The 14,479-nt window shown below is 40.0% G+C and overlaps 1 protein-coding gene across 1 annotated transcript in view; it reads right to left on the bottom strand.

The window, feature by feature from the left end:
• sesn1 (sestrin 1) overlaps nucleotides 1-12,796 on the bottom strand; it is a 46,799-nt gene extending 34,003 nt beyond the window's left edge. Inside the window, exons 1-2 of the mRNA XM_068576458.1 lie at nucleotides 12,690-12,796; nucleotides 11,474-11,784 (exon numbers count right to left, since the gene is read on the bottom strand). Of these exons, the coding sequence (XP_068432559.1) occupies nucleotides 11,474-11,743 (270 nt within the window). The 5' untranslated portion in view covers nucleotides 11,744-11,784; nucleotides 12,690-12,796. The remainder of the gene's footprint in view (nucleotides 1-11,473; nucleotides 11,785-12,689) is intronic.
• Between the last annotated feature and the right edge of the window lie 1,683 nt (nucleotides 12,797-14,479).

The raw sequence follows: 14,479 nt of genomic DNA, 5'->3' as shown, positions 1-14,479 counted from the left end.
TACAAATAAGACTAAAGTCAAACATAGTCAAGAAGATAAACAGCAGTTACAGTTAACTATGATGATGATAAATACAATAAAATACCATTAAGCAAACCATGGCAAAACAGAATTAAATAAGAAGAGACCATACAAAATGTAACCACACAAAGGTTTTAAAACCAGCTATTAAAAAAGCCACTCACTCAATGTTAAAACACAATTTTCCAAACACATGAAGATTTTATTAACAGACAAAACAAAAGACTGATGAAAAGTATTTTCCAAAACTGTGTGGTTCTTGTTTTAAGGAAACTGGCTACAGTAAAGAGTCTCATTATTAGTCATTTTTCCATCACCTGGAGGGAGAGAAACAGATTTTAACAAGATTCTCAAGGCAGTCCAATGTATTTTAGTTGCATGTCATGTATGAGGGTCAAAAAATCTCAATCAAGCATCCAAATGTCTTCATTGAGGATAAACTTGTGAAAAATCAGTTAAACCTAAGATCATCTCTTTTAGCCAACTACTAAAACTAATTTATTTTGATTCAGCCGGAAGAACCTACACTAAACACACTGCACTTACATAATGTCTATGGTGTATGTGTGTAGTATCATCAAGGTGGCTCAGGCCAACATCTGGAATAATTCAGGAGGACGGGACAACCGCAATTGTTGGTGCAAACAACAAAACACCAGTATTGGCCTACAAGGCTCATGAGTCAGAAGGGCTGAGCTCCCAAGGTTCACAGTTACATGATGTGTTCAGCGACCAGCTTCCAGTTATATCCAGCCTGACTCCTGCGAAACAATACTGAAAAGTATGACAAAAATGTTTACATGTATTAGAATGACACGTTCTAAAAATGTAGAGGTGTTAGGTCATGTGCTATCAGAACATTCCAAGAGTGTTTAGTTTAAGGGTTGTGTGTCTTAAAGTTTAAGGGGTGTGTGTGTGTGTGAGTGTGTATGAGGGTGTGTGTGAGTGTGTGTGTGTATATGTCTAATCGGGGGTCTACTAACTCCTCAAAGTATGATGGATGACATTGTGATGTAACAGAATCTCTTTCAACTACTCTATTGGGACATGCAGTACAAGTGTGTGAGCGTCAGGAGGGTAAACAACTCTCTTTGCACCTTTGAGATGAAGTTTCCATTCTTGGACTTGAACTTTAAAACCGTTGAACTGTAAAAAAAAAAAAAAAAAAAAAAAAAGGGAACAAAATCATTTCCTCTTTAACACGTGAGTCTTCTTTTAGTTCGAGACACGAAACAAGCATCAGAAGTGACCAAATCAACAGAAGTAACCACACTGGTGACACACGCGCACACACACACACACGCACACACACACACACACACACACACACACACACACACACACACACACACACACACACACACACACACACGCACACACACACACACACACACACACACAGAGGCAGGAGAGGGGCAGAGTGTGAAAAACCTGCAGTCATCCCCCAATTATAGATCATCTTTAACACACATATTTTTTAGATCCCATACAGCCCCCATACCTTTGTTCATATTGACTTTCAGCTTTGTTGTGTTTTCAGGCCACCTTGTGTATACAAGTCAAATCCCTAACTTTTGCTGTTTGCTTGCTGAGCAGGTCTAGTCCAGTGGAGGTTTATGGAGAGCAGTGAGAGTGAACCAATACAGTAAAGTTGGCCGAAAAGTCAAACAATGAGCTCATGAAGTCGAGCAGAGCTGCAGATTCAGGTGATAATTAAGGGTAGGTTCATCCCCACGAGTGATGCATTGTTATTATTAATAAAATATTAATTATAGCCACTTGAAGTGACTTATTCCTTTGTTTATTGTTATATTGATTATTATCATATATTTATAGATCTTGCCATTATTTAAGAGTATATTTATTTATCTACTTACTTTATTTCCCCTAAAATAGGGGGCAATGTATTTCAAGTGTCAGAAGTCTTACATTGCTCAGTCCAGGGTAATTTCAACATTAAAATGAAAACAGAAAGTCAGCAAATAAACCTCATGGTCGTTTTATTGCCAACCTTTTATTTAAAAGTTATGTCCATACTCAGGGCAGACACACTAGCCATTGTGAAGGAGTGTGTTTACCTTACCTAAGTATTCATGTGAAGTATTTTTTAAAAACACTGCATGTCAATCGAACACACGCTGACTGACACTCCCTCCCAAACACACACACACACACACACATTTCGGCCTGGTTTTGGAAGAAAAAAGCTAAGGTCAGAGGTGAACGACTGTGGGAACACGGAGGTCCTGTAGCGTGAAACTGTCACCGTCCTGACAAACTGGCCTGTAACATAAACACATACATTCATAAGCTTGGGACAATACCCCCGTGAAAAGAGCACAATACTACTCCACACTGGACCTGAAACAATACCACACACGCTGAAACAACATCATAGCCGGGTCTAAGCCAACACAGCACTGGGTAAACTGAAGCGACACCATTTGGTGAGCAGTACCACACAATGCCTGCGATGGGAAACAATCCATCAGGCGCTGACCACAGCTCAGTTCACGTCTCAAAGGGTCTTTGCAAGATTGCAAGATTGGATGACGTGCACAAAGTGGAACAAGAAAGACCTTGAGAGTATTGTGAGTGTCCTGCTGCACATTTAAGGTTGTCTCTCAAGGCCAAATACAGTTTGGGGACTTTTAGCTTACACCCACTAAGGCTGATCAACTCTAAAAACATGCAAACCTGTGTTGTTTAGGGGTGCAAGAATCTAATGTTAACAATTCTTTTGATAAAACAATGAATCATTTGTTCTATGTAAAATGTCAAAACAATGAAAAATGTCTCTGACAATGTCCCAGACCTCAGGTACCAGGTGAGGCCTTCAAATGGCTTTTTATTTGATTTGGTACAAAACCAAACAAAATTGTGTTGTCAGTGATATACAACAGACACAAGCAGCTCGAAAAAGTAAATGTTTGCATGATAAATAACTTAAATAATCAATCTAGCATGACAACTGTTTATTTTTGTTCTTCAGTAGCATCTTCTGCTCAAGTCAAAAGCAGAAACATGTTAAATCAATAAAGAATCCAGCTTTCCACCTAGATTCAGATTGAACAAAATTTCAGTGGCTACACAATATTTTCTTATCAGAACAGGACAGGAGCAAGTGTCCAAAATATTTTGTTTGTGTATTCCAGCTGGCTAAGCCTGGTGTTGAGCCTTGTGGTTTGTATCCTAATAGGGGCTACCTCAGACTGAGGTCTGGACCGCAGCCACTGGGCTATTCATGCTTTGTGACCTGATCCGCAGATGCCTCTAAGGCTGCATGCTCACTGCTATAAATCTCTCAAGACCTGTAAACACACAAAACACACACACACACACACACACACACAAGCACACAAACGCATATATATATACACTGGATGAATGCCCAGTGACCGGGGCAAAAGAAAAAAAAAGAAAAATCATGTGCAGCATTGCATGTATTCAAACGAGTGCATGGAAAATTCCCATCCAGCAACTTGAAAGGGGAGCAGAAGCAGGCCATAGACTAGTACAGAGTGCCCCCCTGTGGCCACACTGTTGAACTGCAGCTGCTTCTGTCCCTCAATACACTGTGTGAATGATGAAACCACTCAAGTAAAAAGCCATGCATTAAGAGGATGAAATATGAAAGGCATATATTGATTTCCCCCCTCCCCCCTCTCCTAATACTGCCTCCACTGGACGATATCATTCATTTATGAATTTGATCAAATTAATCCTGAACAGATAGATAAGTTAATAAGATACAAGTCGATAGATGAAAGTGTTCAAGACCAGAAGCTGAGTGCATGAGGCAATGGGGCGACTCCGTAGGATTGTATGAGTGTGTGTGCTTAAATACTCCATCAGGTTATTCAAACGCCTGCACCAGAGCTTTGGTTTCAGAAGTAAGGAGGACACAATTAATTTAGAGCACAGAAAAATATATTTACGCAAGTATATGTGTTAAAAAAAATAGAGCCCCCACCTCTATCAATAAAGTAAGGGGGACTATGTATATGTAGGCTGAGGATCACAAACTGCCTCTGCTGCTCTAGTACTTTTATGAAACTGGTTCATATGACGTACTGGCAAACGTGTTAAAAGACGTTCTGAATGGCCACACTCAAAGCTGAGGGATAAACCTGCTTTCAGAGGTGTAACACATAGTATTGTTTGTATAGACACAGGTCTGCACTCATGTGGAAACACCAGAAGTGACAGAAAAAGTTGTCTCAAGAAAGAAAGAAAAAAGAGAGCTTTGGCGAGAAGTTTAAAACCAGCATGCCTTTTCACCTACACACGTTCCGAGGTCAGAAAGGTGTAGGAATGGGAACTACACCAGTACATGGCATTCAGATCCCATGTTTATGGAAATATTAGATTTGATAGAAGGCCTTTTTCACTGGAGACGTTTGGACTTGTCATAAAAGGAAAAGTGGTTACTAAAAACATCGTTGATTTCATCATTTGCACTTTGGCTCTTACTGCAACTTGTCAACATATCTGCCTTGAAAAAAAGTATATTGCTACAGGAGAATGTAATGCTCTCATAAGTTTACAGGGTCAATGCACAGTACCTTTCTCATTGCAGACTTCTTGACTTGTCAAAGCACTGGTGTGATAAATAACACAATGATGGATCCGTTCCATTAGTGTGTCCAGGTTAACTATGTCAGTATGCCAACATACACAATACCATGAGATAGACATCTGTTTTTCCAGAGCTGAAAACGTATAAATTAAAGTTGTCTCTATGGCTGAACCGGTTTAGGGAGGGCTATAGAACGTGGTAACAGCTCATGCATGTAACTGAGGTGGGTTTGTTGCACCACCTCGGGCTCCTTCTTATTACTACACTATATCCTTTGTCAAATAAAATGTGAAAATGCCCAAAAATATCTTTAAAAAACAACACTGTGAAACCAACATGATTTCTTTGACATTCAGGCACTTACCTATAATGACTTCAGTTTTGGACAGTTAAAAAAAGCTTCAGTTTCTACAGGCAACATTAAACCAACGGAGAGAGAAAACAAATAGGAGCTAATGGAGCAGCAGAAGGCTTTACTTTATAAATAATTTGTGAACTTTAATTCCATATGCAAGTTATAAATATCCCATTATGGCAACGAAAGAGTGAGCCTTGTTTATTCAACAGCACCATGTGATCTCCCTATCTCTATTATTAAATCTTCTGATAGGAGCAACACAGTACATCCTGCTCTATCTGAGTTTGAAGCATTAGATGCAGAGGAGGAGAACGTGCCCCATTATTATTGTCACACATTGAACTGAAAGCTACCTACACCTCTGTTATTTATGTGACTTTTCTGTGTGTGTTTGTCTCCTCAAAGAGTTTGTTGTTTGTCATTCCTTTCCTGCTGTCTCTCTCTCCCTCTCCCTCTCTCTCTCTCTCTCTCTCTCTCCCTCTCTCTCCCTCTCTCTCCCTCTCTCTCCCTCTCTCTCTCTCCCTTCCACAGTATCAGGGTGTGTGGGTGAGACAAGCTGAGCCTTGTGTCTGTAAGCTTGTATGATGTATGAGGATAATATATGCTTGATCAGATGGGAGTCAAATACAAGCCAGGGCGGACCAAGATCTGCGTTCGGCTGACCAAGTGACCTTTGCCTTGATTTAGGGACATTTGAATATATTATATTGTAATTTTTTTAATTATGGAAATGATTCAGGCTTCGGAGACTCGCAGTGCTCGTTGTTTTCTACTGGAGGTTGCTGACTTTTCCCCCTCCTCCATCGTTTTCACCTCTCTTCGGCCTACATAATCAATCGCTGTTACTTTCCTCCATCTGTTGTTCAACCTTCAGTGCGTTGGACATCATGCTTTGCAACATTTCCACTTTAATTCTTTTCTACTATTCCATCACCCTTCCACTCAATTTTTGAATAGCATTGCCAGAAATAATCACAGACAAGCCAGCACCCCCACCCCCAAGTAACGATGTCATGAAAACCCACCCCATCATTGCACACAGCGCTGCTGGTACCATGACGACTGCTTTGGCTCTGCAAAAGCCCATACCTAACACTAGCCCATCCCTCCTTCAGTGCCAGGATAGTATGTCTATACTATGTTTTAGTGGACCAAATGAAGACTGCTGATTCTCACAAGGAAAAGATTTCAGACATTTGTTTTTTGGGATTTTTGTGCATGTAAAATAGTAGCTAAAAGTAGAAAATGTAGCTTTTTTTCAATCATGTATTCAGGCTTACAACAGGATTGACAGTGACCTAGTTGCACACTTCCCACATTCCCCCTCCTCACTAGTCTTCCCAAGTCTCCAGCCGGCAGCATGGTAGAAGGGGCGGGGGGGGGGGAGGGCTGTGTGTGTCGGATCAAAGTGGGGGCTCTTGTGTTTGTATGCTTCCGAGCATGTTAGAAATGGTGTCTAATATCTCGGCAAAACAGGCATTTGGTGCTAATGTAAAAAATCCTCAGATTCTTGCAATTTATTTTCCGATATAGTAAATTTGACATACTTGATATGTGCAATCTATTATAAATTCATGAAATATTGGTGAATTTGAATTAATAGTGTAAATTGAGAAATCAGCTGACTGTGAGTTTTATTCAAAGACATGTGGTATATAAGTACAATTTAAATTTGCTGATATTGTGATTTGTAATAGGGCTGTACCTAATAAGTAATACTAACTGTAACTAATAGTTTCATTGTCAATGTATTTATTAAATCAAGCATTACATTGGTCTAATAAATGTCCAACACACTTTCCAAGAATCCAGGATAGAAAAGTCTTCAATGATCTCGTTTTGTGCGGCCAACTATTACAAACCGAAAGATATTCAGTCTTCAAGAATACAAAATGATGAAAAGCAGCAAATCCTCACCGTGGAGAAGCAGAAGAAATAGCGTAAATTATTAGTCCATTGTCATAAATCTTAATTTATTTTCTGTTGCGTAAATCATTTATTAATCAAATAATAACATCAGCCATAAAGTGCACCAAGACATTGTAAAGCAATAGAAAATAAGCTAACGAGCATCAAAGAAGAGCGACAGCATTGTGCAGCTATCGTTGCCAGTCTCAGCATCAAAAAAACAATCATATGACAAGAGAATTTGAGGGGTAAAGAAAAGCCTTATTAAGTGGTCAGAATATGATTGTAAACATAAAGCTCTATGTGGCTTAGTTCGATTACACATCCCACAGACTTTAGCTGATAGCTCCCATCCACACTGTCCCGTCACTCTGCTCAGCTGGCAGCAGCTGTAAATCCACAGCTTTATTTCTCGATCACATCCTCCATATCCATGGAGCAATGTACAGTTACTGTGCCAAAGGTCACTGCCTGCTGCTGCTTTTGCTGCTGGTATCTCTCCCCCCTCAACATGCAGTTTGTCTGACCTGGTTCTAGCAGAGATTGCCCATAATCCAGCAGATCTGTCCAGACCACGAGGCTCTCTCTCCGTGGGCCCGCCTCACTATTTACAGAGTAAACTGAGGTAGTCCGGAGAAGACTGGAGGCGTGCACACAAATATGTCAACATGTACCGGACAATCAAACACAAAGGAAGGTATACATACCACACATTACTGCACAGAAGCATACAAAAAGGAGATAACTGTGTGTCACTGTGAAAGTGAGCAGGAAATCTGAACCAGTGTTACTGTCTACGAGTGGACTTTGACTCCGCCGTCTCTGAAAAGTACTGTTGCATCTGCCCAAACTCCTCTGTCAAGGCTGAAAAGGGAAGTTTGTTTATATAGCCTCACAGACAGAAACAGTGGATTAAAGTGTCTTTGATTTTAATATCTTAGGCCGTTCAATCACCATAGAATTCAATATTTAGACGGGTAACATGCCAAACCACACGCGGTCTCATACAAACAAGCTTTCCGAGACCAAACCAAATTTACAATTGATTCCAAATGAATATGGAACAATATCACAACGAAATAACCCACCGCACAACACCATGCTCAAACCCTCAGCGAAGGAAGGAAAACATGAAAATGGATGAAACACCGGGGGGGCCTATTCAATGAATGCCCAACCATACATATTTCTGTCTCTTGACACACCATTTAATAAGCGCACACACACTATACCATCTGTATGACCTGAATGCACCCGCCATGAATTAATCAATTGTGAAGAAGCACGGTGATCAATATCTGATGTCATCTCCGAGGGCCTGGAGACCATCCCAAGTTTTCCATGTAGAGCAAGAAATGTGTTCTGGGTTATTCTGGGAGGCCAGATCCAGGAAACCGTTTCACTTAATTAATCACACATAAGTGTTTATTACAGGGGCTGCCGAGTCAGCCTAAATGTCCATATTCATCTAAATAAGTATGTGGAAATATTAGGACCAGCATAAGCTTGAAACAGTCACTGCTGTTCTCTGAAACGGAAAAACAGAAGTATAGACTTAAGTCTATTCCAAGACTGTCACTTGGGTAAAAAAAAAAAGAAGAAGAAAAAAAGGAGAAAGTTGCACATTTTGTAGAATAAGATTGAGAGCCAGAGAAATATAAATAAAAACATTATGTATGCAGATATGAAATAATGCAAAATAAAGTCCGATATATACCTGATATTTAAACATTTTTATACTAATTGACCAAAAACAGTTACCATCTTGCATTTTGAAACATTAGATACAAATTAGATTTAAATCCTTATGCTCAAAGGTGTATTTGAGCATTCTGAAAATCCCTTAAAAAATGCTTTTAATGGTTCAGTAGTAGAACAAACTGCAAAACTAACAAAGTAAGATGTGAATTTTTTTCTGAAACTTTGTATTGAAACTGAGTCCTGGTAGCAAATAAAATTGACTGGACTGCATGTGAACTCAAAACCGGACTGGCTCAAATTCAAAGAGACACTACTTCCATGTGGTATATACTGTACATTCTTTACTATAGGCTGAAGACAAATCTGAGCAGCACCACCCTGCACACAAGAAAAGGTAGATTTTGAGAGTAGCTCTTAATTCAAGTTAGGGTAGAGGGCTAACTCAATGGAGTAATTACATAACACAAAGAAACCCCTCTCTGTCTCTGTCAAGCCGCCCAAGACTAGGCTCTCTTTATCCAGCGGGGGGACATGGTGACCGGAGAGAAAAAGAGACGATGGAGTATGCCCACCCCTTTTATAGACTCAGAACAAACACTGTTGTCTCTCTTGGTGTGCATTTGTCTTCACCGTTGTTATCCTATGTTCATAATGCATTAGATAAATTAAGATCAGTGACGCAAAGACCGCAGGATTGCAAAGATAAGCGATTTTGACCCTTGTATGGGTTTATGGGAACCCAAGCCCTCCCCACGCACATGGGACCCTATTTCAGCTGTTGCCCCATGGCCCTGTTACCTTTGACCTCAGAAATATTGGGGCTACATAACACAGCAAACATTCAAGCCCCTTCCTTTAACTGTGAACACGGCTTGGCCTGCATATTCACAGGGTGGCTTGAAATAGGAGCAAAGACTCAGATTACATAAAAAAGGCAAAGAGAAGGGAGCAGAGAAGGGACTGTGGATGACAGGTGTTTCTGAATCTCTATTTTATCATATGGGTTCATCAATTATTATTGGATATGGTAAAAGAATTGTAAAACATAAAATTCATGCATTTATTTGTTTATGAGTGGAGGGGAAATACCAAAGTCCCTGCCAGTGCCATAAGCCTGTTAGCTTAGCACAAAGAGTGTCGACAGGGAGAAACAGCTAGTCTGGCTCTGTCAAAAGAAAATCAAATTTAAAAAGTGTCAGCTATAAGTCGCCAGCTTGCCGTTGACATTGAGAGGCAATCAAATTTCTGCTTAACTCAGATCTGTCACAAACAAGCTAATTGATATGCTCATTTGTAGGCTGATACTGATGATGATGATGAGAGCCAGTCTTATTGCTAAATTAAGCTAGCTGACAACTCTAATATATAGGAAATGAAATAATTGGCACACACAATTTAAGCCTTTTTTACCACACTCTATGAGAGTGCTTTAAAATAGATTTGTTTATGCCCCTACCCATTACAAGGGCATTCCTCCTTTTTAAATTATTATTGAATTTTCTCTAACGGATGATAAAATGTGCAATTATATGTGGTGAATATGCACAATAAAATAGCAAAACATAGTTCCAGGCCAAAATTTCATACACCATGAGCATATTAAGAGACATTATTCTCACCAGGCAGGAGGTCTTCCTCCTGCCTGGTGAGTAAGGGGGTTGCCATAAGAAAGGACTGTCTGTGCTTTCAAAGGTTTTGTCTTTAATCAGCTGATCTTGTGGTATTAGAGGTCCGTCTGAGCCCAAGGCCCCGCCCTTACCCCCTTCCATCCCTGACAATGTGAGAAAGGTGTCTGTGTCTGTATATTTTTTGGTCAGGGGGGTCTTCAACCGTGGGACTAGAAATACCGAGAGCTGTCACAATGGGCTCATAACTGCACCCTTTGGCAAACCCACAGCAAATGCAGCTTAGCATAATTCAAAAATACCAGACGGTGTGTACTATGGTGCACTGCTAAACCCGCAAAGCAGCTTTCTCTCTCTCTCTCTCATCTCTCTCTCTGCCCCTCTCCACCATCTTCCAAAAACACTTCCGCACATATACGAATTAATCCCACTGCCAAACAGTCTATTTCCTCAGAATAACAACAAGTCAGGCCATCAAAAGTTGTCAGGCATAGATTTGCCTCTTAATAAAGGACTCATTAGGTGGAACCGGCCACAGCCAACACCACAGGGAATCCTCGGGGAATTTTTTTTTTTTTGTTCTCTGCGAGTAAAGAAGGACGATTTTCCTTTGTAAGCAAATTACCAAATATATTAATCCCCTTTAGTGCTAACATGAATCATCAAAACATATGAATATACATTATTTTAAGTCCTGTCAATGTCTTATACGAAGGCTGTTACAGAAAGAATTGACAACATGAGTACAAAATTAAGTTTGGCTTCATGCTGTGAACTGAATCTAAATTTAAAACCCCACAACATCTGAAATAACATTAAAAACTGCTGGCATACTGATAGTGCTGACATTGACGACTGACGGATATGATGCCGGATAGTTGTGACGTTTTGTTTCCCCTTCAGCCAGCCCCATTTCTTGTAATATTACACCAAACTTAGACCAATAAAATTGTTTGAACAAGTTCTTGACTCATCCTGTGCATGTATGCATACAATTGCAGAACTGAATTGGTAATTCCTTGGTTATTGTAATGTTTACATGTTAATGAGTTCATGGTGTCTCGTTGTGTCATTAAATGTAATCCATGTGACAAAACCAAATGCTCCGATTCAACCACAATGTTTACAATGCTTATGAAGATGTGAAGAGAGGAGCAGATGGCCACAGAACAATACCATAAGCACGAGTATGGGAGGCCATGTGACAGCCTTGTGCAGCGTAATGCAACACAGAACAAGATGCTCACTGGGATCAGATTCTATGCTGTATGAATCTCCTACCTGGACGCCCCGTAGAAGTCGAATGCATCGGTCCTTGACGTCGTCAAAGGGACACCGTTTGGAGAGCATGAGGAGGTGAGCCAGGATGTCATTCAGGTCACTGTTGGGAGGGCTTCCTGAGGCTGGGGGTGACGATGGTCTGGGCCCGATGGCTTCCACTTTCCTCATAACGTCCTGCCGGATGTTCTCCATGGCTATGGATCTTGAGATGGCATCCCGGCTGCCGAGCCCGTTCCATCTCCCTAAAGACTCCTGGACCTGCACTTCCATCTTTTGATGTTGGACTAACGTTTGTGCTGTCTTACAACAGGCTATGCAACAAATAACACATGAATTGTTTATGTATCGGCAAATACAATTATGGGTGAATAATAATTGCACCTATTATGTTATTTGTGTCAAACATCATAGCAGAAGTGAGAGCCCGAGGGATAATACTATTGCCCAATAGTAGCATATGACAGATTTATCGTATCAGCACACGTTAGCCAATAAGTAACAAGAACATAAGGATATATTACATACAAGGAGCTCTTACAAGTATATTTTTCAACTGCAAAATATCAATAAAAGGGATGTGCAAATTGATAATTCCTCGATCAACACAGTATTTTTATTGCAATATACTGAACAGTATCTCCTACAATATCCAAGTACTATTTCTTGGAATTTCATGAAAAACTGTTTATGGATCAAATAACCGGACGTTGATGTCTGTTTTTTTTTTTTTTTTTTTAATAATCCAGCATATCAAATATGACAAATCTGGCATCATATTGATGCAAGAATGTATGCCAAAATACAATATTACTTCTCATTGCTTGTTTACAAACCTATATCAAATATAAATAAATCTTCTCACACTGTATATTTTAATGTATTGCATGTTCTATATGTAGCCTAAAGAATAAAAACTAAAATATCAGATAACGTTTGTCTTATTTGTAAACCCTTAAAATCGGTAGTTGTCCAAAAAAAAAAGTGTCAGTCTGGCTATTAGACATATCATGACTGAAAATGTACAAATACGCAACTTGTCGGTTATTGAGTTCATTCAATCTCTCCCTGACTTCCTTTTCGTATCAAGGCTTTTCAAGCTGCCCGTAAACAAAGACGTCATTAAAGTACTACAACAACGCGGCCAAAAACACATTCCTGCACACAATTTTGTTTCCCTCTGGACCAAATACAAACAGTGTCATTTCCAAATACTCACTTTATCCACATTCTCAGGTGCAGGTCTTCGGCTACGGGACGTCTTGCCACAGCACTGACCAGAAACGTTAGTCCCGGGGTAGAAACGACAGGAGGCAACAACTTGAGGGGAAGGGTTTGATTGGCAGAAAAGGTCGACCAATGAGAGGCCTTTTAGGGCAATCTAGGTTGGAGTCGTGAGGATTCTGACAAATGATTGGTTGGACCGACGTTGCCAAGCCACCGGGGGGAGGTATTGTGGGAGTTGAGTTTACTTCATTCGTTGAGTGCTTGCTATGGTAGTGTTTAAAACTACATATCCCGACATACATAGAGTAGCCCTCCCTTATCTTGTTTGTCGGCAGGCCGATGAGAGAGAGGGAGAGAGAGAGAGAGAGAGAGAGAGAGAGAGAGAGAGAGAGAGAGAGAGAGAGAGAGAGAGAGATATTGTACATTTGCATTTGCCAACTACACACTGAGACAGTCTATGCCAGTTAAATCTTATAAGCAGGCAAGAACTATCAATGTCAACACTAAAAGGTCAATACCTTGTCTGAACGAAATTGTATTTGTATTCTGGTGTGCCATGTAATTCATGTGTTTGGGACAAAAGATGCATAAATCTGCAGGGGAAATCCCAAAACCTAAACCATTTCTCTGGAGAAAAAAAAAAGGTATCCCATTTGCACACTGTTGTGCAACTGATTAAAGGGTGATTTATTGGTTTACTAAGTAAAGACACTTTACTTCCAGACAATAGCCTTCTGATCAGAAAATAGCTTAAACAGTTCTTGCTGTTGTTTGGTATTGAAAGTGGGCATGTCTCTGCATACTATATTGTACCCCGCCTTCCCATTTTGCAGCCTTGAGGGTCTGTTTTTCACACGTCGAACAAGGCCACAGCTACGACACTGAGGTCAAGACCTGGGTATTTTGGGGGATGTGTGTGTGTGTGTGTGTGTGTGTGTGTGTGTGTGTGTGTGTGTGTGTGTGTGTGTGTGTGTGTGTGCGTGCGTGTTTGCCACGTTTGAGTGAAAAAACAAATGTAACATTATGCCATCTGTGCTGGCTTTAACTTTAGCGGGACTGTTTTATTCACTTAAATGCACCATATTTGTAAAATGTACAGTTGTATTCCCAACGCTGTGGGCATTTTACAGCATTTACTCTACAACAGATCATATTTTAAGGAGAGTATTTTAATTGTATTTACATTTTATCAAAGTTCCAGATGGTGTCTCTGTTAAAAAACCTTCAACAAATATCATCAAGTATTTATTTTAAACATTGTTCATACACTGTTACAATTAAAGTCTATAACAGTCCGGAGGAAATTCGGGAGGCTCGTAGACTGTTTGACCCAATACCAATCTACAACTTTATGGACTCACGGACTTTGAGGCTGTCCCACTGTCAAATCATCTAGTGGTTGAGGGCTCTCAAGGACTGACATTTGTGCCATTTTTTCCTGTAAACCAGAATTAGCTGCAGACTTTGCTTAAGGGAATTACCCACAATTCATAGCAGTGTGACGTTAACTGGAAGCATGGAGGCATAAGAATAAAGGTAAACAAATAGTACGGGTATGGGTGTTCAGGCTGGCGAATTAACACAACAACATTAAGCATTAAAGATGGAGGAAAAAAACACATAAAATCAGAGGATATTTATTTATTTATTATTCAAATATTTAATTTGGTAAATAGATCATTTGAAATGACCTTGTGGGGAATAAGCCTGGAAGACGTTCAAATCAGTCAAAAAAATTTATTAAATGTATACCCACATTTAGAAAAGTGCTGTCCCATTCGT

The sequence above is a fragment of the Clinocottus analis genome, unplaced genomic scaffold (assembly GCF_023055335.1).
Source record: "Clinocottus analis isolate CAN_PGR_092001 unplaced genomic scaffold, fCliAna1.0.p SCAF_15, whole genome shotgun sequence".
NCBI classification, from domain to species: Eukaryota; Metazoa; Chordata; class Actinopteri; order Perciformes; family Cottidae; genus Clinocottus; species Clinocottus analis.
Note: the sequence above shows the minus strand (reverse complement) of the source record. Positions and strands in the feature narration are given on the sequence as shown.